Source organism: Pleurodeles waltl, chromosome 8 (assembly GCF_031143425.1).
Source record: "Pleurodeles waltl isolate 20211129_DDA chromosome 8, aPleWal1.hap1.20221129, whole genome shotgun sequence".
Lineage (NCBI taxonomy): Eukaryota > Metazoa > Chordata > Amphibia > Caudata > Salamandridae > Pleurodeles > Pleurodeles waltl.
This window is the reverse complement of record NC_090447.1, coordinates 1,199,189,942-1,199,213,657: the sequence shown is the minus strand read 5'-3', so window position 1 is coordinate 1,199,213,657 and position 23,716 is coordinate 1,199,189,942. Positions and strand designations below refer to the sequence as shown.

The window sequence follows — 23,716 nt, the reverse complement described above, 5'->3', positions numbered from 1 at the left end:
CGAACGGCAGTTCCGTGTCATATAATCTTGACATGCTCTCCATCACTGCTCTCCAGCCCATTTGTAACACTGTGCATTTCCACATCATGTGGTCAAAGTCTGCCTCGCCCTCACCACATCTGGGGCATATCTTGGGGGTTCCCCCATATATTCGGAACAGTCGGTGAGGGGTAAGATAAGTTCTATGCAGGTAGTTATATTGGATATATTGCAGCCGGGTGTTACGCGATGTCCTCCGAGGATAAGCCAGAGCTCTGTTCCAGTCTGCCTCAGATAGCATATGTCCGATTGTTTTCTCCCACTTCTCCCTGAGTGAGTGCAGGGGATCCAATGCAGCTTCTAACTGGGCTCGATATATTTTCGTAATTAAGTGGGATTCTTCTCCCGAAGTCAGCAGGAGGTGCAACACTCCGTGAGTCCCGGGCTCTGCGTTAATCGTATCCCACTGGCCTTTCAGAGTGTGCACCAGCCTCCTGTACATCAAAAATTGACCCTGAGGGACCCCCTTCCCTACCAATTCGCCGAAACTCTGTATTGTACCTTCCCTGAAGAGCTCCCCCACCGTCAATACTCCTGCATCCCTCCATGGGCCCAATCCCCGGCCCCCAGATCCGGTTCCCTTCGGTTCCACGAGCAATACCGGAATCGGTATCGCCGGTGAGTAGGGTGGACCAACTCCAGTCCTATTCGCACATCTTTTCCAGCACATCTTCGCGGTGTTAGTCATTAGGTTGTCTCCGAAGGGGGACAGCTTCTTCTCTATCATGCGTGCTATTATTCGATCTATGTCCATCGAACCGTGGGGGTTAATTAGGTCCAACTGCCCCTTACCCACCATCCAGCCTGCCACCCACTGCAGCTGGGATGCCAAGTAATATGCCTCCAAGTCAGGAGCCCCTAATCCACCCGCTCGCATCGGTCTGCACATAGTAGTCAATGCTGTGCGTCTCCGGCCCTCATCCCATATTAATTCCCGAAGTAGGGTGTTTAATTCACGGAACCATGCAGGGGGGACCCATAACGGTAGATTAGCAAAAAAGTAGAGGAGGCGGGGCAGCATCACCATCTTAGACAACGCCACTCTGGCCATTGTTGTTAGTTTCAGCGACCGCCAAAACCCAACTGAGGCGCGCAGGGACCGGAGCGCCCCACCCAGGTTGCCGTCCCGAAGATCGGCCAGCTCATGAAATATTTGGATCCCTAGATATTTGAAAGTCCGCGGGGCCCAGTTCATATCTTTCGGACATGTTTCAGGGCGCTCTATGTTTGGTAGTATGGGGAAGACAAATGTTTTGCCGCGGTTAAGATGAAGTCCCGACAGTTCCCCATAGCTCTCCAGGATCTTTAAAACCCACGGGAGGCCACTGGTTCCGTCTCTCAAATACACCAGAATATCGTCCGCGTATAGGGAAATAATATGCTCGCTAGGACCCCAGTTAATTCCTCTACCGATTCCTTCCTGTCGTATTTGGGCCGCTAGAGGTTCAATTGCCAGGGCAAATAGCAGCGGTGATAGAGGACATCCCTGTCTGGTTCCTCGATACACCGGATATGTGTCGGATATCGTTCTGCCCGTCTTCACCCTAGCCATTGGGGAGGAGTACAGTAGGTCCACCCACTTCACCCAGCTTTCACCTAGTCCCATCTTTAGCATCACAGCCCTAAGGTAGTCCCACCTGATCGAGTCAAAGGCCTTTTCGAAGTCCACTGCTAATAAAACCCCTGTCGGAGGTTTTTCTGTTGCTGGCATGTGTAAGATGGCAAAGACCCTCCTGAGGTTCAACGACGTGCTGCGACCAGGGACGAAACCATTCTGATCTGTGTGCACTAGTGTTGTCATTTGGGGGATCAGTCTGTTAGCCATGATCTTACTGAGGATCTTAAAGTCACTATTCAGCATTGACAATGGGCGGAAGTCGGTCACCGGCGCTTCCCTGTTTTTTGTTTTAGGTAGTGGTATCACCAAAGCCTCACGTAATGTGCCCGGTAACTCTCCTCGGTGCAACGCTTCCGCGTATACCTCAGCCAGTTGGGGCACTAACAATGTCCTATATTTTTTGTAAAAGTCCATTGGAAGGCCATCGGTACCGGGAGTCTTTCCAGGAGCCAACTGCAATATAGCCTCACTTATCTCCTCCACTGCTACAGGTCCCCCCAGGCTATCCCTCCCCGCTTGGTCCAAGGCTGGGAGAGCGATTCGCTGTAGGGAGTCTCGGAAGGCCTCCACCCCCAGGTCATGGGGTTTCCTATACAAGTGCATGTAGTATCCCTTAAAAGCTTCGTTGATTGGGCCTGGGCTTCGCCTGCATATTCCCTTTTTGTCTTGTACACTTGTGATGGGCTCTCCCCCTCCGCTTGGGCGTACCAGCCAAGCTAGAAGCCTTCCCGATCTACCCTCCTCTGATTGCACTGATGCCAGGTATTTTTGTGTGTTGTGGCACCTAAGTTGTGACTCGATCTGGGAATGCTCTCTACGGGCCCGCTTATATTCCTCATTCTCTTGGGCTCTAACATCTTGTCTCACTTCCCATTCGTGTATTTTCTTCTCTAAAGAGGTCAATTCCCTTTCAAGTGTGCGTTTCACCCCCACTGATTGACCCAGGCAGAATCCTTTCGTTACCACCTTAAGCGTTTCCCATTCTGTGGCTCTGGATGTGGCGGATCCACTGTTAATTTTGATATGTTCTGTCAAATGGCATCGAAGGGCCTCTCGGTACGGCTGATCCTCCAACGCAGTGGGGGACAGTCTCCATGATGGAATTGGGGGTCTGTCCTCTATAATACTCAGTGTAATCAGCAAGGGGTTATGGTCTGATAGTGTGCGGCCAAGATACTCTGAGTGGGTTACATAACGCGCAAGTCCCGCAGTGCATGTCATTCTGTCAATTCTAGTGTGCAGCCTGTGGAGGCCTGAATAATAAGAATAGTCACTGTCTGTTGGGTGTTGTTCCCGCCAGACATCCACTAGCCCCCAGGAGTCCAGCCATTCGCAGAGCTTTTTGGCTATTCTAGTGGACCCTGCACCCTGCAGTGGCGGGGTCGATCTGTCCTTGTTAATGTCCAATACTGCATTGAAGTCCCCTCCCACTATTAATTCTCCTGTGCTTTGGCGGGTGAGGTGGCTTGATAATTTGGTCAGGAAAGGGACTTGGTCCTGATTGGGAGCATAAATACAACTCATAACAACAGAGATACCGTGTAGTCTCCCTTCTATCACCACAAATCTGCCCTCTTGATCTATGTCAGTTGAGTCTATTATCAGTGGGACCCCAGCTCTGACCCATATCAATGCTCCCCTCGCATATGCTGAATACTCTGTGGCAAACACCTGTCCCCTCCATCTGCGTCTCAGTTTCTCAACCTCTCCAGCTATTAAGTGGGTTTCTTGTAGCATTGCCACCTGCACCCCTCTTCTCTTCAAGTAGGAGAGGATTCTGTGTCTTTTGGTTGGAGTGCTCATCCCCCTAACATTCCATGTTAAAAGATTATAGTTTGCCATGTTAATAATTTAATTTGATAATAGTGTCCCTGGCGCCCCCAGAGTAGAACTCTATTCCTACCCATGTTCAGATCTTTACTGCTATCGTATATCGCCACCCACTTAGCCAAGTTAACTAATAACTGCAAAACCCAACTCCCCCACCCCAGGGCGCCTACCAACCTGCAGGTGGCCCAGAAAATCACGCAACAGTGCAACTTATTTAAACATATAGCTACAGTTCTCGCCAGGCTAGCTTAGACCAGCGAGTTACTGGTTCGGAGGGCGGTCAGGTCCGGAGGGGCCTCATATTCTTCTGTTGTGTCGCATCGCCAGGTCAACTCTTGCAATGTTTATCCAAGCTCATCAGCGGACCGCGGCGTCACCCTGGGAGCACGTGTCGAGCAGGTCGAGTCTCCAGCCGAAGACACCATTGTACCGTCTGAATCCTCTCCTGAGCCCTCCGGAGGGGAGGCTTCACCACCAACTCGGGCTGCCGCCTCCAGAGCCGCCCTCTTATCTTTTTCCTTTTGCATTTGTGTTGGCGCCAGCTTCGGTCGGATCCCGGGTTTTCGCGCCCTTGGAGCTCGGCGAGCCCTGCCCGCAGATGTGTTCTCACCATTGGGTCGCCCCACTTGGAGTCCTTGTTTCTCGAGCCATTCCCATACTTCCTCCGGTGTTTGGAGGAAAGTGGTTTTCCCCTCCAGTATCACTCTCAGTCTGGCCGGATATAGCAATGAATATTGAATCCCTTCGTCTCTGAGGGCCCTTTTGACTGCTAGGAATGAGGTTCGCTTGTTCTGAACATCCAAAGTGTAGTCCGGGTATAGCTTCACCTCCCCATTCGCTATCTTAAACGGGCCCATCTCTCTGGCCTTCTGTATGAGAGTGTCTCTGTCTTTGTAGTGCAGCAATTTGGCAATTACCACACGAGGAGGCCTACCGGGGGCTAGAGGCCTCGACGGCATTCGGTGCGCTCGCTCCAGCGTGTAAAAGGGCGTTAGGCATCCCGGTGCCACCGTTGTACTAAACCAATTCTCCAAGAAGTTCACCATGTTAGTTCCCTCGACTCCCTCTGGAAGGCCCACCACGCGCACGTTGTTCCTTCTGTTTCTGCCCTCCGCGTCCTCAACCCTTCGTTCTAGTTGTGTTAATCTAGTAGCCAGGGAAGTCTCCTCAGCCGCTAGATCCTTCTGTTTCGGTTCAACTATTGCCAATGTGGATTCCGTTTCCTTGACTCTATCCGCCAGTTTGTGGTGTTCTGCTCTTAGGAGGCCTACTTCCACTGCTACTTGGCTGATTTCGTGTTGTAGTGTTGTCTTTGTGTCTGCAATCGCCCCCAGTATTCTGTCCAGGGTTTCCTGTACGTTAGTTTGTGGGTTGGTCTGCTCTTCCATTTCTTTCCGTGCTGGAGGGGGCGCCATGTCCATGACCTTCTTCTTGTGACGGGCTCTGGGGGGCATCGGCCAAGCCGTGTGGGGAAGATTGCACCCCCAAGGTGTAGGCCCGAGTCTCTTCACTGGCCCTCTTTCCACTGTGATCTCGTGTCCCGGCAGGCGCAGACCCGGTCTCGGTCTCCGGATGGGCGTCAGAGAGGGCCTGTTTGTCCACCCCTTCTGTACTTTGTTGGGCTCTGTTTTCGGCTACTCCGGCAATCGCCCCCAGCGGGCTCTAGCCACATGGCCACTCGCTCTCTCTGCTTAGGGCGGCGTCTATTTTCTTTATTATTTTCTTTTCTTTTTGGGTCCTGCCACTCCTCAATTACCCTTTTTTTTCTTCTTTTTTTCTTTTTTTTTTTCCCCCCTGTCTTCTTTTTTTTTTTTTTCGGGAGAGTTCTTTCACGTGTTTTTTTTGTTTTTTTGTTTCCTTTTTTTTTTTTTTTTTCTGTGATTTACTTGCCCCCGGGGTGGTGTCTCATTAGGGGGCCTCCTGCCGCTCAGTGTCGTCTCTGCGCTCCCGCGGGAGCGTCCCCCGAGCTCCGGTCGCCCTCCCGGCAAGATGGCGGCTCCGAGCCCCCTCCTCCGGGGGCTTCCATCTCACGATGCTTCACCCGGGACCGGGTGCGGCTCAGCTCCGCCTCCACTTCTTCGCAAAGGGGGTTCCCGGCGTCCGGTCCGCTGCGCCAGGGCCCCACCAGGCGGGATCGCCTCACCGGCCCAGGCCGGTCGCACTCGCTCGGCCGCAACGCTCGGCCCTACCCGAGGCCCCGGCTCACCGCGGGATGAAAGGCCGCAGGTCCGCTCCGGAGCCAGCGAGCCGAACCCGCTCCTCCGCACGTCCCTGATCAAAAGCGGGGAACCCAGCCGCATCCAGGTTCCGCCCCCAGGTCAGGAGCAGTCTTTTGGCGTTGACCCGCCCGGAGATGGCACGCTTACAGGTATAAGGTAAAGCGGCCCCTCCGGAGCGAGGAGATTAAGCGTGCGCCATCTCCTGCAGTTGGCCACGCCCCCCAAAAACGTATATAGTTGTATCGTTTTTCCTGCTATCATGCTCCATTTCGACTCGAGCACAATAGAAAGTCCCAGCTCTTTCTTTGAATTATTTTTACCATTTAACATTGCGCTTGTTAATGAAATCATTTTTTTTTTGCCTTTACCTCCGTTTCCAACGAAATATGTAATCCCTGTTTTTGCTTGTTGATATTTGCGCACGATAAAACGTACACGCAAAATACTAGGACCGTGTTTTTTGAAGCATTTTCCAGAACCTTTATTGAAATATAACTTCGTCACTTTCGCCACAGGGTGGCACTGTTTACCAGATGGAATACATAAGCTAGATTGTGTACGTTGAACGTTACAGATCACACACCTCGATTGCATTGTACTGAAGAATTGAAATTGAGCTGCATACCTCTGACAAGGCCAAGTTCATGTGCATCTTTTTTTTAGATCATGGTTCAAAGGATGTGAGTTCAAAGGATGGGGAGATGCGGGGTGAACTGTGTGATGACTGGAGATGCGTGTCATTGAGTGAGCGGTGGCAGCCGCGAGTAAGCATGAGGTGCTGCAGGGAGTGAGTAAATGAAGCCTCACCCGTGACTACCCTGTATGCAAGCGGTCGCTTTTTCCACAACCTAATTAAACGCTCTGAGGATGCTAGCCATGAAGGACAGAGACGCAATCGAGGGCCAAATTACAAATCACTAGAGTGAATGATCTGTGGACTCCTTCCTCCAAACAGGGCAGCTCCGGGGAGCTATGTGAAGAACAGCTGTATACACTAGGGTATGCACTCGATTGATTCTACCACGAGTGACAAAGCAGCAACCTATCAAAAGTACCAGCATCAACGTCTGTCAGGTGTAAGACTTGTGGAGTCCTCCTAGGTGCGACCGGTGCAATACATGTAACAAGTGCCTGGAGCATCCTGGAGTAGAGATGCTGATTGAGTGCAATGCCTTGTAGTTCGGTTTAGATGAGATGGAGAGGGGAACTAAGAGGGTGAGAGGACCTGGAAAAGAATAGGCGAACAAAAAACATCCAGGGCTTTCCTGACCCAATTAAGAAAGACACCAGAGGAGGACATCCTTAACCGCTTTCCCTCCATTTGGTTGCCCTAGGAGTGGAGGTTTAGAGGGATAAGGACAAGGAAGGCAGTAAACAACTGTTTAGAATTGTCACAGGGAAGGGAAAGAGACCCAGTAGGTGGGTGCAAGGGGAGGGGCAGAGGAAGGCCTGGGTCACATGAGTTAAGAGCTGGACTCTGCGTTGCGGTCAGACCGGGAAGACCCAGTCACATCTCAGGGAAAATCAAAAACTTTGAGAAATTTGGAGACGTTCCCTAAGGGCGGCAGACTAATGTCAGCTCAGGGCAGGATATGGGTGGGAGGCAGGAGTCGCACAGAAGGTTCACCCCATCTGTAACCTGCCCAAAGATGGGGCAGGAATGGGAGAGAGACCAGTTCAGTGTAAAGAAGTTTCACCTTGAAGTTCATAAGCTAAGATCTAACAAGAGATTGCCGGTCGTGCTCGATAAAGGATGATGTTTCGTATAAATTGAATATTAAGTGAATGGCAGTATGCCCTTTGGCTCCTAAACGCGCTTTTCTGGCAACATAAAGTCAATTTCTCTAACTGTTGGGTCGGAACGAGGGATGGAAGTGAGCTGTCTATATCATGGCTCGGAAGGTCCTATTTTCCTACAGTTTTGACTTAACTTTGCCATCCCCTTTATCTCTAGGATTTATTTTGATCTACGCTGTGTGGTAAAGTAAAGTTCGTGCTAGTAGAAAGTTACAGACAGTTACCGCTGTGATAAAAACTTTATTATTCCTTTTTGTCTTATCTTACGCAATGGCAAGCTCAGTAATTTAGGCCACATTCCAACTTTGCTTCTCCTACTCCTTATTACCCTCCAGGCTCTATAAGACTACGCACTTCATCCAAACATACTTGTATGAACAACCAACCTTTTTTTTTTCATGTCTCACCCCCAGACTGCAGAAGCTGTCTGTTTGGAAAGGACCTATTGTGGACTTACCAGGAACGTACAGTGGACGTACAGCCCACCCATTGCTTACCATTGGTTGGTTTTATTGTCACTTTCATTTGCTTTCTTCTAATTCAATGGCTTTCCTTGTCCATCCTGTCCAATCTGCTGTTTGTCCCTCCCCTGGAGCAAAGCCTCTTTACCATCTTTTGGCTTGGCTGACTTGTATCCCTCCACTGCTACTCTTTAGGGAACCACTTTTCTTTCCTTATTGCTGCATCACACCATTAGAGAGCAGGTGTTCTTCAACTGTCTTTCTCGTGTGCTGCTTCTATCGCCCCAAATAGAAATCCTCTGTGTTGCTTTCTCCCTTGTGTTGTAAGCTCTCTCTCTCTCTCGGGTGTTTCTCTGCCTAGCAACCCCTTCCTCCTGCTTGGTTTGTGTTGCCTTTTTCACTTATGTGCTTCTGCTCTGCTCCCCATGTTGCTCTCCCTTGTGTGCTGCATTTTCACTCCATCCACCCTTTCCCTGTTGCTTCCTCCCACCCACTCCCTAGTTGTCCCCTACCCTGGCGTTTTTTGTTGTTTTTTATTTTTTATTTCTTTGGGTGGATAGGAGAACCAGGCAGCAAGCTGCTTCAAGCCCCTCCACCTTATAACAAAAGTGCTATCATACTGCCTCTGCTTTTTTTTTTCTGTTTACTCATGTGGTAAATAAAAAAAATATGACACATCGGCTCCATCATCGCCCCTCATTTTTTTGCCTTGCCTTTTTTAACATGTCGTATAGCTCCTATGTGACGTAGGTTCATGACCTTCTGGGAAGGGTGTCAGATTTGGTCGAACATTATCAAATCAAATCAAATCAAAAACATTTATAAAGCGCAATACTCACCTGTGAGGGTCTCAAGTCGCTGGGGGAGGGGGGTTACTGCTGCTCGAAGAGCCAGGTTTTGAACTGCCTCCGGAATGCAGGGTGGTCCTGGGTGGTCCTGAGGTTGGCGGGGAGGGAGTTCCATGTCTTGGCCGCCAGGTAGGAGAAGGATTTCCCACCTGCCGTAGTGCGGCGGATGCGAGGGACGGCGGCGACTGCGAGGTTGGCGGAGCGGAGTTGACGGGTGGGCGTGTGGAAACTGAGAAATTGAGGTATTCGGGTCCTTTGTTGTGGAGGGCTTTGTGTGCGTGGGTGAGGAGCCGGAAGGTAGGTGGGTGCAAAGGGAGGGGCAGAGGAAGGCCTGGGTCACATGAATTAAGAGCTGGACTCTGCGTTGCGGTCAGACCGGGAAGACCCAGTCATATCTCAGGGAAAATCAAAAACTTTGAGAAATTTGGAGACGTTCCCTAAGGGCGGCAGACTAATGTCAGCTCAGGGCAGGATCTGGGTGGGAGGCAGGAGTCGCACAGAAGGTTCACCCCATCTGTAACCTTCCCAAAGATGGGGCAGGAAAGGGAGAGAGACCAGTTCAGTGTAAAGAAGTTTCACCTTGAAGTTCATAAGCTAAGATTTAACAAGAGAGTGCCGGTCGTGCTCGATAAAGGATGATGTTTCGTATAAGTTGAATATTAAGTGAATGGCAGTATGCCCTTTGGCTCCTAAACGCGCTTTCCTGGCAACATAAAGTCAATTTCTCTAACTGTTGGGTCGGAACGTGGGATGGAAGTGAGCTGTCTATATCATGGCTCGGAAGGTCCTATTTTCCTACAGTTTTGACTTAACTTTGCCATCCCCTTTATCTCTAGGAATTATTTTGATCTACGCTGTGTGGTAAAGTAAAGTTCTTGCTAGTAGAAAGTTACAGACAGTTACCGCTGTGATAAAAACTTTATTATTCCTTTTTGTCTTATCTTACGCAATAGCAAGCTCAGTAATTTAGGCCACATTCCAACTTTGCTTCTCCTACTCCTTATTACCCTCCAGGCTCTATAAGACTACGCACTTCATCCAACCATACTTGTATGAACAACCAACCTTTTTTTTTCATGTCTCACCCCCAGACTGCAGAAGCTGTCTGTTTGGAAAGGACCTATTGTGGACTTACCAGGAACGTACAGTGGACTTACAGCCCACCCATTGCTTACCATTGGTTGGTTTTATTGTCACTTTCATTTGCTTTCTTCTAATTCAATGGCTTTCCTTGTCCATCCTGTCCAATCTGCTGTTTGTCCCTCCCCTGGAGCAAAGCCTCTTTACCATCTTTTGGCTTGGCTGACTTGTATCCCTCCACTGCTACTCTTTAGGGAACCACTTTTATTTCCTTATTGCTGCATCACACCATTAGAGAGCAGGTGTTCTTCAACTGTCTTTCTCGTGTGCTGCTTCTATCGCCCCAAATAGCAATCCTCTGTGTTGCTTTCTCCCTTGTGTTGTAAGCTCTCTCTCTCTCAGGTGTTTCTCCGCCTAGCAACCCCTTCCTCCTGTTTGGTTTGTGTTGCCTTTTTCACTTATGTGCTTCTGCTCTGCTCCCCATGTTGCTCTCCCTTGTGTGTTACATTTTCACTCCATCCACCCTTTCCCTGTTGCTTCCTCCCACCCACTCCCTAGTTGTCCCCTACCCTGGCGTTTTTTGTTGTTTTTTATTTTTTATTTCTTTGGGTGGATAGCAGAACCAGGCAGCAAGCTGCTTCAAGCCCCTCCACCTTGGGTGTCAGATTTGGTCGAACATTATCAAATCAAATCAAATCAAAAACATTTATAAAGCGCGCTACTCACCTGTGAGGGTCTCAAGGCGCTGGGGGAGGGGGGTTACTGCTGCTCGAAGAGCCAGGTTTTGAGCTGCCTCCGGAATGCAGGGTGGTCCTGGGTGGTCCTGAGGTTGGCGGGGAGGGAGTTCCATGTCTTGGCCGCCAGGTAGGAGAAGGATTTCCCACCTGCCGTAGTGCGGCGGATGCGAGGGACGGCGGCGAGTGCGAGGTTGGCGGAGCGGAGTTGACGGGTGGGCGTGTAGAAACTGAGGCGACGGTTGAGGTATTCGGGTTCCTTGTTGTGGAGGGCTTTGTGTGCGTGGGTGAGGAGCCGGATGGTGATCCTTTTGTTGACGAGAAGCCAGTGCAGGTGTCTCAGGTGGGTGGAGATGTGGCTGTTGCGGGGTATGTTGAGGACGAGGCGGGCGGAGGCGTTTTGTATTCACTGAAGACGTTTCTGGAGTTTAGCGGTGGTTCCTGCGTATACTGTGTTTCCGTAGTCCAGGCCGCTTGTGACGAGGGCGTGGGTCACAGTTTTTCTGGTGTCGGCGGGGATCCATCGGAAGATTTTTCGGAGCATGCGGAGAGTGAGGAAGCAGGAGGATGACGGCGTTGACTTGTTTGGTCATGGTGAGAAGTGGGTCCAGGATGAATCCGAGGTTGCGTGCGTGGTCTGAAGGGGTTGGTGCGGTGCCAAGGGCCGTGGGCCACTAAGAGTCGTCCCAGGCGGACGGGGTGTTTCCGAGGATGAGGACTTCCGTTTTGTCTGAGTTCAGTTTCAGACGGCTGAGTTTCATCCATTCTGCGACTTCTTTCATTCCATCTTGCAGGTTGGTCTTGGCACTGGTGGGGTCCTTGGTGAGGGAAAGTATCAGCTGAGTGTCGTCGGCGTAGGAGGTGATGTTGATGTTGTGTTTGCGTATGATGTCGGCGAGGGGGCTCATGTAGACATTGAAGAGAGTCGGGCTGAGCGAGGAGCCTTGTGGGACGCCGCAGATGATCTCGGTGGGGTCTGAGCGGAACGGAGGGAGGTAGACTCTTTGGGAGCGGTTGGAGAGGAAAGAAGGGATCCAGTCCAGGGCCTGTCCTTGGATACCGGTGGAGCGGAGGCGGGATATTAGGGTTCGGTGGCAGACGGTGTCGAAAGCAGCCGAGAGGTCGAGGAGGATGAGGGCGACAGTTTCTCCGTTGTCCATCAGAGTTCTGATGTCGTCTGTGACTGAGATGAGGGCAGTTTCTGTGCTGTGGTTGGCTCGGAATCTGGACTGGGAGGGGTCAAGTAGGTTGTTGTCTTTAAGAGAATTGGTCAGTTGCTTGTTGATGGTCTTCTCGATGACTTTGGCAGGGAAGGGGAGGAGCGAGATGGGGCGGAAGTTCTTCAGGTCGCTGGGGTTCGCCGTAGGTTTCTTCAGGAGGGCGTTGACTTCCGCATGTTTCCAGCTCTCAGGGAAGGTGGCAGAAGCAAACGAGCTGTTGATGATGGTCTGGAGATGAGGGGAGATGATGTCATCGGCTTTGTTGAAGATGAAATGTGGGCAGGTGTCCGAGGGGGCACCGGAGTGGATGGTGTTCATGGTAACTTTGGTCTCCTCCGTGCTGATGTGAGTCCAGGCGTTGAGGGTGATGGCTGTGGTTGTAGGTTCTGTGGTGGTTGGCTGGGTCTGGTGTCCGAAGCTGTCGTGTAGGTCGGTGATCTTACGATGGAAGAAGGTAGCGAGGGAGTTGCAGAGGTCTTGTGAGGCCGTGATGGAGTTGGAGTTGGCGTTAGGATTGGAGAGCTCTTTGACGATGTTGAAGAGTTCTTTGCTGTTGTGAGTGTTCTTGTCCAGTCTGTCTGTGAAGGAAGTTCTTTTGGTGGCGCGGATCAGCTGATGGTGTTCGCGGGTGGCGTTTTTGAGGGCAGAAATGTTTTCTACGGTGCCGTCTTTGCGCCAGGCTTTCTCGAGGGTACAGCAGTTTTTTTTGGATTCCTTGAGGGTGTCCGTGAACCATTGAGGTTTCCTGGTGCTGGTCTGTCTTGGGAGGCGTCTGAGGGGTGCGAGGTTGTCCACGCAGTTGGTGATCCAATGAGTGAGGCTGAGGGCTGCGTTGTTGGGGTCGGTGGAGAAGGAGGGTTGGTTGTCGCTGAGAGTGGAGAGTAGCTGTTCTGTGGGGATTTTGTTCCAATGTCTGCGTGGGATGGGTTGTGTGCGGAGGTGGAGAGTCTTGCGTCTGAAGGTGAAGTGGACACATCTGTGGTCGGTCCAGTGTATTACGGAGGAGTGGCTGAAGGATATGTGGTTGCTGGCGGAGAAGATGGGGTCGAGCGTGTGTCCACCAGTTGCTTGAGACCGAGGTTGGCCAGGTTGTCGAGCAGGGTGGTGGTGTTGGGGTCGTTGTTCTGTTCCAGGTGGAAGTTGAGGTCTCCGAGGAGGATGTAGTCCGGCGAGGCTAGGGCGTGCGGGGAGATGAAGTCAGCGATGGATTCGCTGAAGAGGGCGCGTGGTCCAGGGGGTCTGTAGATGAGAGTTCCTCTGAGGCTGGTCCTGGGCTCGGTGTGGATCTGGAAGTGCATGTGTTCGGCGGTGAGGGGGGTGTCTTCGGTGGAGGTGGTGACGTTGATGGAGTCCTTGAAAACGATGGCGATTCCTCCACCGACTTGGTTGGTGCGGTCTCTCCTGGTGATCTTGTAGCCGTCGGGGATGGCTATGGCGATGTCGGGGGCTGAGGAGGCGTTCATCCAGGTCTCAGTGATGAAGGCGACGTCCGGTGCAGTGGAGTCCAGGAGGTCCCATAGTTCAATGGCGTGCTTGTGGACGGAGCGTGCGTTGATGAGGATGCATTTGAGATGATTATTGGCGCGTGGGCTGGCGGGCGGGGTGCAGTCGCGGTGGAAGGTGTGTTTGCAGGTAAGGCATGTGAAGGGCCCATGAGTGCGTTTTGGGTTGGCTTGGAAGCAGGTTCTGGAGCGTCCTGTGTTGAGAGCGTGGAGGGAGGTGGGGTTGTAGCGCTGCTGCGGGGTTTGGGAGTACTGGGGGCCAGGGGTCGTGGCACTGGGCGCGGTCCAGGCACGGACGGGCACAGACGGGCTTGCCTTTGGCGTGCCAGCGGCGCGCCCGCTGCGCACGGCCACCATAAGAGGGAGGAGGGGGGGAGGAGGGGTCAACTGGGGACGGGAAGGCGGGAGGGGGGGCGACGAATGGGAGCGGGGGGCAGGGCTGAGTGGGAGGTGGCGGCAGGAAAGCAGAGGGTGGGGGGGTCAGATAGAGGGGAAGGGAGAGAAGATAGGGAAGGGGGGATTACAGAGGAGGAGAGGAGTCAGGAAGAAAAGAAGAGAGGAATAGAAGAGGAAGGAGAGAAGACCACAGAAGAAGAGGAGCGACGAGTTCAGAGGAATAGAAGACCACAGAAGAAGAGGAGAGAGGAGCACAGAAGAAGAGGAGAGAGGAGCACAGAAGAGTACAGAAGAAGAAAAGAACATGCAGAGAAGAGTACAGAAGAAGAAAAGAACACGCAGGACGGGGTGCAGAGGAGGAGAAGAAGAAAAGAATTTGCAGAGAAGAGTACAGAAGAAGAAAAGAACACGCAGGACGGGGTGCAGAGGAGGAGAAGAGCACAGAAGAAGAGCAGAGCAGGAAGAAAATGCGGTGAGGAAGAGGAGCGGGACACAGAGGAAGAGCAGAACACGAGGAAAGTGCGGTGAGGCAGAAGAGAAGGACACAGGAGAGGAGCAGACCACGCAGCAAGTGGGCTGCAGAAGAGGAGCAGAGACCGGAGGAAGATGTCTACCAGAGGGAGGAGCAGAGAGCGAAGGGAAATGGACAGAGAGAGGACAGCAGAGGTGCGAAGAAAGGTTGGAGGAGAGAGCAGAAGACCGAAGACAGAAGTTCAGAAAAACAGAGGTGAGTAACGAGGGGCTGGCCGAGGGGCTGGGCGGGGGGAGTACTTACGGTTTAGCTGGTCTTGATGGGAGGTGTCAGGAGCCTGGGCAGGTGGAGCTGCAGCAGCGGGGGGAGCGACCTACCCTTGGGTCAAGGGTCGCTAACTCTGCCGCGCAGCGGCCGGCATAAGAGGGAGGAGGGGGGGAGGAGGGGTCAGGTGGGGGCGGGGGGCCGGAGGGGGGGCGACGAATGGGAGCAGGGGGGGCGAGGCTGAGCGGGAGGTGGCGGCGGGAAATCAGAGGGCGGGGGGGTCAGATAGAGGGGAAGGGAAAGAAGATAGGGAAGGGGGGATTACAGAGGAGGAGAGGAGTCAGGAAGAAAAGAAGAGAGGAATAGAAAAGGAAGGAGAGAAGACCACAGAAGAAGAGGAGCGACGAGTCCAGAGGAAGAGAAGACCACAGAAGAAGAGGAGAGAGGAGCACCGAGGAAGAGGAGAAGACCACAGAAGAAGAGGAGAGAGGAGCACAGAAGAAGAGGAGAGAGGAGCAGAGAAGAGTACAGAAGAAGAAAAGAACACGCAGGACGGGGTGCAGAGGAGGAGAAGAACACAGAAGAAGAAAAGAACACGCAGAGAAGAGTACAGAAGAAGAAAAGAACACGCAGGACGGGGTGCAGAGGAGGAGAAGAGCACATTATAAAAATCATGACTAGAGCTTCATGTAACCCTTCCTTCAATCACGAAGATGCATTAATTGACGACCTGTATAAATGCAGAGTCTTATCCATTCATAATGTTGTGAGCTCTAGATAATAGGAAGGGTGATACTATTGTTTACATGTAGGCCTTTAACAATATCCTGCAACCGTACCGGAAAGAGCGTCTTATTGATGTTTTTCTTGGTTGTGGCCGAAAAGGTTGCACAGCTTTTCCTTCAGAACATAGCTACATGTTGTTTACCATTTCTTGCTCTCCTAAGCCAGTGAATATGTCCTGTACTCTGGGTGCTCAAATTGAGTGGGTTTAAGTGGATTTTATTGTATGTGTTTACAAGATTTATAGTGCTCTTCCCCCTCTAATACAGATGTAGTAGTGCAGGCCGAAAGGGACCTAACGTTTTATTATCAATTTTTACAAGTACCGAGAATGTAGAGCACACAGAATATTTTTGTACAGAGCACACAAATGAGTTGCATTAAAAGAATGTGTAGCATTTAGGGAATAGTACAAACTGGTGACGAGAGGCTTTTCTACGGAGGAGGCATGATATGATGAGTTAAGGGAATGATGAGAAAGGCCAGCGATGGCTGCTGGCTTTATTTTAAAGAATGAGCACAGCTTTTTGAGACCATTTGTATGACTGTTCTTGTTGGTAGGGCTAAGTACCCCAGAAGGCTCATGAAATGCTTTCTGTAAACAGAACTCAAAATACTTGTGGTTTCCTTTGTTTGGGGATCATTTACTACTACTCTTCTAACCCAAAAGCGAATTTGTCCTACAACTTTGTTCTAATTTAAGATTGTATTGTGATGGGCCCATGCGCTTCCCTGCATGTTACAGTCACCCTCGCTGTGTGAACGTACCACAGGGCGACGAGCATCATAAGCACCCCCACCAAGGTTTAAACCTTTTCCTCCAGGGTATAAGTAGAACCACGGAGCAGGTTAACTAAACGTATCTGCTGTACATACTTGTTTTCTTGCAACATGTCATAAGAATAGTAGATGTAAATGTTAACATATAATTCCCTCTGTGGTGTGAAAACAAACTATTTTATTCCACAGGGCAAACAATGCCAGACTGTCTTTACTTTTATTTTATTCTATTAAAGTGTTGATGGAGAATTTGTATTACTAGTATTCTTTTATCTAAATAAGCAAGAGTGCAATCTTGGTGTGAGTTTGTGTTGTCTTAAATTGTTAAGTGTACAAACATAGAAGTGTATTGAGGTGCCATAGCGAGTGATCGCCGATCAAAGAACTCCTATAAAAATCAAATTGCATATTACACTAAGATCTTAAACAGCTTTCAGAATTAAATAATCACTTTCTCTGTTCTAGGGCTATGTATTTTCAGGCATTTGCACCCAAAACTCTGCCCCGCCTTCCTTCTTTTGTAGTGATCTTGAATATAGACTGTGCGTGAACTACCTGCATGCCTTCATTGTGTAGTTGAACCCTTTCCTCACTGATACTGGTGTATTAGAACAAGTGCGTCAAATCTGCTATTGTTTCTATTGAGAAGTAGTGAAGCTTATACAGTGGTGGCTTAGTGCAGGTGAATTTGAGGGCTCTTGCAGCTATTCGTGCTGAAGCATTTTGAAAATACCATTATGTGTTTCATGGCATAAATAAGTATGACCGCAGAATGCTTCTACAACCAATCTTGCATGTTCAAGTGTGAGAAAACTGGATGCATGGGAGTAGCATGTTTTTGTTTTGCTAATATGACACAACCTAGTCTTGCAACCATAAAAGATGAATCAAAAGAGTTCATTGTTTGAATGCCGCTTCTACAACTCTAGATGCTGAGACAATCAACATTTTTGTTGATTATTTTTTAAAACTCTGAGAAAAAGGGACACAATTTCAGCATTTACATCTGGACAGGTGTTCACTAATCTTCTCCTGGCGATTGGAAATATAAGGAGAAGCAAGATATTACATTCCTTTGGCTAACTACTTCCTCAAAAGTAGATGGTGTAATGAAATATCATTTTGGTATTTGGATCGAACCCAGCAAGCAACATAGATAGGATATAAACAAGAGGGTGAATGAAGATATAACTCATACTTTTGAGAGCGCTAGGCAGTATTGAACTCCACAAAATGCTTATGGTGGGAGTGTTGACTGGTACGTTAGCTCTTTATATTAGACATAATTGGAACTGTTTCCGTTCAGTCAGGAGTCCAACCGCTACTTTTTGTAATCTGTTTAACTGTATATCATCCGAAGTGAGAATTACATGTGAAGGTTTCCCAAGTCTCATCCGGACAGATTTCCTTTTGTTTATCTTGCATATGGTTTCCTGCCGCACACAATAATTGGTAGGTATGTTCTTCTATTAAACCTGAAAGTGATACTGTACATCCTTTTTAGGGTTGAGCTCTGGCCTGTTGTAATCTCTCTGTGGGCTTTCAACCATGCCCACTCTTGCTAATAATTCTTTGTTGTGCTTGTTTTAAATGCTATATTTTTATTGGTGAATTTTGTGAAATGTCCCTCCTTTGTGTGCTGAGTTCCCTCCCAGGCGATTTCGCTAAGTTAACATTTTTGTTGCCCATCACACTACGTCACGCTTCCTCCTGTTACAGAGTGTGATGGCCCCTCCTCCAGTTTCGGTTTGCCTTTCATCCCAGCTACGATCCTTTCTAGACATTCACTCAGGGACCCAATAGCTCACCCAGGCTTTAGCAGTTTGCCAAGACACTCCATGCGGCCTTTGCATCAGTCGTTTGAAAAGAGCACCAACTTAACTGATATAAAGCTGAAGGCATTATCTCGCTCCGGTCAGTTCTAGCAAAGAATTTGAGGTGGGGCTTGCGTATGTCAACTGTTTTACTCTTCATTTTCAATTTATGTGGTAAAAAAAAGTCCAGTTAGGAATTTACAACACTGATAGATCTAACTCTTGCAAACGCGAGACCCATTGCATTGCAAATGCTTGTTAATTACTTGTATTTCAACAAATATGAAACGAACTGGAACATTGGATATAAAACAGAAAATTGAATTATGTTTTAGATTTTTCACCAAGAAAAGATGATGCAATTATTTAATAAAACAACCTCTTTGAAGCTATTGGGTTTAACATTTAATATAGGGACAAACTTGAGTATATTTACTGAGCAAGTAATGTCAGTGCTTACTTTTGTGGCAAGACATTTTGCTGGCTATTAGTTTATATAAGATGTTTTTTCAGATGACTCTAAATGTACGTTTCCTGAACATCCTCATATGGACATTAGGTTCTTATACTTTTCAGAAGATGATGATTGGATTAGTTGAAAGGTTCACAGACCCTGATGTAAGAGTATAACGCAGTAGTGGCTATGTTTTCAAGTTTATCTGATTCTAGTAAGTTAGGATTTAATGCATGGTTGATTTGGCATGTTCAGGCAAAGGAATGCTCTGCGTAGACAAGTGCTTCAATGCAAATGATATTGATCATTTTTTTAATTTCTCCTCAAATGTGTGATTTCGTGAGGGGGTTCTTAACTGAATAATTTCACACAGGTTCAAGGTGTTTAGTGGCTTATGGAAACTTGGGTTAAAAAAATAACCTGATACAATCTTGTTTATTCAAATCAACTTTATTGAGAAAGTAAGTTGTGTGGTATATGGGTTCTCGAATCTGATACAGTTCACCTTATAAATGGGATTGTTCTGAAGGAGAATAGGTGGGGTGATTCAGTGATAGGCATTTAATTGTGTTTTTGATTGCTAACCAGTATAGATAATATTTCTTGTGAATACCCTTGGTGCTCCATGTAGTGGATGACACCTGAGAGGGCGTTAATGAAGCCATTAACAATGTTTTTGTTGTTACTTTGATCTAACAGAGTAAGTTAAATAGTTACTCTGTTACTTTGATGTAACAGAGTAAGTTAAACTACATGAATCGTTCGGTATATTACATTGTGCAATAACCTCTTGTGAAAAAGAAGCAGAAGGGAGCATTTTCAGACCAAGTGAAAATGTCCTCCAATGCATTTGCACAGGTTGAACATGTATATTCACCACCGGGGTCACTTGCATTAAGTCTGTGACTTGTGATATATAACTGAAAGCAGTCTTCATGGTGAGGAAATTAGACTAGTGCATTTTCTCTCTGTGCTTGAATGCATTGCTAAATTGATATTTGTACTCTTACCTTAAGATTTTATCTTTTGTAGTAATAGGAAGTGCACTTGCTTCTGGCTGATCCAGTGAATCAACATTTGTAATGTTCTTCTGCATACACCATCTAAAATAATAAAGTTAAAACGATCCAGCTGCATCTCTGTCACAAGAAAGCGATGGCACCACATGTTCAGTCACCCGTGCATCCCCTCTGAAGGTTCCATCAGCGAAAGTCGCACCCTGTCCTTCTGTGCACCCTTAACAATTTATTTGACTCTGTAAATAAGCCCACCAATGTTTTGATTCCAGCTCCGAGCAATCATTGGAACGTGACAGATATCATTATTGCTCGCACCCTTCCGTAATTATGCTTGTATGGCAGCTTTACCATATGCTTTTCAGTGTCTAATTCTCTGGCCTTTCAGTCTATAAACTAATGGTGTGTCACATTCTTCAAGTAGACATCATTGTGAGCCATAAAATATCATAATTCTCTTATTAAACATCCCTTCCAATATGTTGCAAGTATTTGAGTTTTTTTTAAAATAATTTGATGTATCACCCATACTTTGTTTTAATAAAGAACCCTATAAGGTGTATTTAATTTCTGTTAACTAGTTTCTGTATGCACCTTCCTTTTTTTCAGATATACACTGGATGAGTTTGGAACAGCTAGAAGAAATGCAGTAGTTCGTGGCTTCATAGATGCTCTTACCCGTGGTGGCCCAGGAGGTACTCCTCGACCAATTGAAATGCATTCACATGATCCTTTGAGGTAATGTTGGAGTTTAGTTGCATGCCACCAGTGTTGTTTTTATTTTTTCTTATTTCTTATTCTTATTTTATGCATCAAGATTTAAAAAAAAAAAATGTTAGAGCAGGTCCTTGCCAGCTCCCCCCTCGCTGTTAGCGGCTCCTCACTGATGGCCAGGCTGCTCCTGCACCTGGGAGACAGTCCTCACCAGCCAGCACACCCTTCCTGCCTGTGACAGTGCCCAGGTCTCCAGTGCCCCAGGGTGCCTCAGGCTCTGCACCCTCACCTGTTTCCCACTGCAGTTTTTCCACTGTGCCATTTTCCCGTTACCATGCTTCCTGCCTCCCCAGTGCCCATCCCTCTCCCGCAACCTATTTAATGGAGGCCACAGCAAGGGCACACAGCAGGTGCGCCAAGGCACACTAAGGGTAAGTCTGTCTGAGCCCATCTACACCTGGACCTCAGCCTTCGCTAGGAACCCTGGCCCTACAGACTCCCACAGGTACTCCACCATCTATCTCCGCGTCCTTGACCCGGGATGCAACAACTGCTGCCTCGCATCTCCTCGCTCCATAGCGGGACCCGTCACCTGTCTCCACTGCCGCTTCACTGCCACCCTAGGACTGACAGCCCTAACAGAATCCTGTATTTCGCTGTCCCCACCACACGAGACCCCCCCGACCAACTCGGATGCCTCCTGATCAACGCAAGATCACTGGGCAAACACGCCACCGAAATCTGTGACACTGTAGGAAAGTACCATCTTGCCTGGCATGTTACCCCCATATTTCACTGTATATATGTTGTTTTAGTCTATGTGTCACTGGGACCCTGCCCGGCAGGGCCCCAGTCCTCATAAGTATGTGCCCTGTATGTGTTCCCTGTGTGATGCCTAACTGTCTCACTGAGGCTCTGCTAACCAGAACCTCAGTGGTTATGCTCTCTCTGCTTTCCAAGTTTGTCACTAACAGGCTAGTGACTAAATTTACCAATTCACATTGGCATACTGGTACACCCATATAATTCCCTAGTATATGGTAATGACGTACCCAGGGTATTGGGGTTCGGTTCTAGGAGATCCCTATGGGCTGCAGCATTTCTTTTGCCACCCATAGGGAGCTCTGACAATTCTTACACAGGTCTGCCAGTGCAGCCTGCGTGAAATAACATCCACGTTATTTCACAGCCATTTACCACTGCACTTGAGTAACTTATAAGTCACCTATATGTCTAACCTTCACCTGGTGAAGGTTGGGTGCAAAGTTATTTAGTGTGTGGGCACCCTGGCACTAGCCAAGGTGCCCCCACATCGTTCAGGGCCAATTCCCCGGACTTTGTGAGTGCGGGAACACCATTACACGCGTGCACTATACATAGGTCACTACCTATGTATAGCGTAACAATGGTAACTCCGAACATGGCCATGTAACATGTCTAAGATCATGGAATTGGGGACAATTCCATGATTCCCCGGGTCTCTAGCACAGTACCCGGGTACTGCCAAACTGCCTTTCCGGGGTCTCCACTGCAGCTGCTGCTGCTGCCAACCCCTCAGACAGGCTTCAGCCCTGGCCCAGGAAGGCAGAACAAAGGATTTCCTCTGAGAGAGGGTGTTACACCCTCTCCCTTTGGAAATAGGTGTGAAGGCTGGGGAGGAGTAGCCTCCCCCAGCCTCTGGAAATGCTTTGATGGGCACAGATGGTGCCCATCCCTGCATAAGCCAGTCTACACCGGTTCAGGGATCCCCCAGCCCTGCTCTGGCGCGAAACGACAAAGGAAAGGGGAGTGATCACTCCCCTGACCAGTACCTCCTAGGGGAGGTGCCCAGAGCTCCTCCAGTGTGTACCAGACCTCTGCCATCTTGGAAACAGAGGTGTTCATGGCACACTGGACTGCTCTGAGTGGCCAGTGCCAGCAGGTGACGTCAGAGGCTCCTTCTGATAGGCTCTTACCTCTCTTGGTAGCCAATCCTCCTTCCTTGGTAGCCAAACCTCCTTTTCTGGCTATTTAGGGTCTCTGCTTTGGGGAATTCTTTAGATAACTAATGCAAGAGCTCATCAGAGTTCCTCTGCATCTCCCTCTTCACCTTCTACCAAAGGATCGACCGCTGACTGCTCAGGACGCCTGCAAAACCGCAACAAAGTAGCCAGATGACTACCAGCAACATTGTAGCTCCTAATCCTGCCGGCTTTCTCAATTGTTTCCAGGTGGTGCATGCTCTGGGGGTAGCCTGCCTTCACCCTGCACCAGAAGCTCCGAAGAAATCTCCCGTGGGTCGACGGAATCTTCCCCCTGCTAACGCAGGCACCAAAAGACTGCAACACTGGTCCTCTGGGTCCCCTCTCATCCTGACGAGCGTGGGCCCTGGAACACAGCAACTCTGTCCAAGTGACTCCCACAGTCCAGTGACTCTTCAGTCCAAGTTTGGTGGAGGTAAGTCCTTGCCTCCCCACGCTAGACTGCAAAGCTGTGTACAGCGTGATTTGCAGCTGCTCCGGCTCCTGTGCACTCTTCCAGGATTTCCTTTGTGCACAGCCAAGCCTGGGTCCCTGACACTCCTTCCTGCAGTGCACAACCTTCTGAGTTGTCCTCTGGCGTCGTGGGACTCCCTTTTGTGACTTTGCGTGGACTCCGGTTCACTCTTCTTCCAAGTGCCTGTTAGGGTACTTCTGCGGGTGCTGCCTGCTTCTGTGAGGGCTCCCTGAGTTGCTGGGCGCCCCCTCTGTCTCCTCCTCCAAGTGGCGACAACCTGGTCCCTCCTGGGCCACAGCAGCACCCAAAAACCTCTACCGCCACCCTTGCAGCTAGCAAGGCTTGTTTGCGGTCTTTCTGTGTGGGAACACCTCTGCAAGCTTCATCGCGACGTGGGACATCCGTCTTCCAAAAGAGAAGTCCCTAGTCTTCTTCTTTCTTGCAGAACTCCAAGCTTCTTCCACCCGGTGGCAGCTTCCTTGCACCCTCAGCTGGCATTTCCTGGGCTCCTGCCCACTCTCGACACTGTCGCAACTATTGTACTTGGTCCCCTTGTCTTACAGGTACTCAGGTCCGGAAATCCACTGTTGTTGCATTGCTGGTGTTTGTTCTTCCTGCAGAATTCCCCTATCACAACTTATGTGCTCTCTCAGGGTAGTAGGTGCACTTTACACCTATCTTTCAGGGTCTTGGGGTGGGGTATTTTTCTAACCCTCACTGTTTTCTTACAGTCCCAGCGACCCTCTACAAGGTCACATAGGTCTGGGGTCCATTCGTGGTTCGCATTCCACTTTTGGAGTATATGGTTTGTGTTGCCCCTATACCTATGTGCTCCTATTGCAATCTATTTTAATTCTACACTGTTTGCATTACTTTTCTTGCTATTACTTACCTAATTTTGGTTTGTGCACATATATCTTGTGTATATAACTTATCCTCATACTGAGGGTACTCACTGAGATACTTTTGGCATATTGTCATAAAAATAAAGTACCTTTATTTTTAGTAATTCTGTGTATTGTGTTTTCTTATGATATTGTGCATATGATACAAGTGGTATAGTAGGAGCTTTACATGTCTCCTAGTTCAGCCTAAGCTGCTTTGCCATAGCTACCTTCTATCAGCCTAAGCTGCTAGAAACACCTCTTCTACACTAATAAGGTATAACTGGACCTGGCACAAGGTGTAAGTACCTCTGGT

The 23,716-nt window shown here is 49.1% G+C and overlaps 1 protein-coding gene across 1 annotated transcript in view; it reads left to right on the top strand.

The window, feature by feature from the left end:
• COG6 (component of oligomeric golgi complex 6) overlaps positions 1-23,716 on the top strand; it is a 521,976-nt gene that overhangs the window by 156,900 nt on the left and 341,360 nt on the right. Inside the window, exon 9 of the mRNA XM_069205482.1 lies at positions 19,937-20,065. Within this exon, the coding sequence (XP_069061583.1) occupies positions 19,937-20,065 (129 nt within the window). The remainder of the gene's footprint in view (positions 1-19,936; positions 20,066-23,716) is intronic.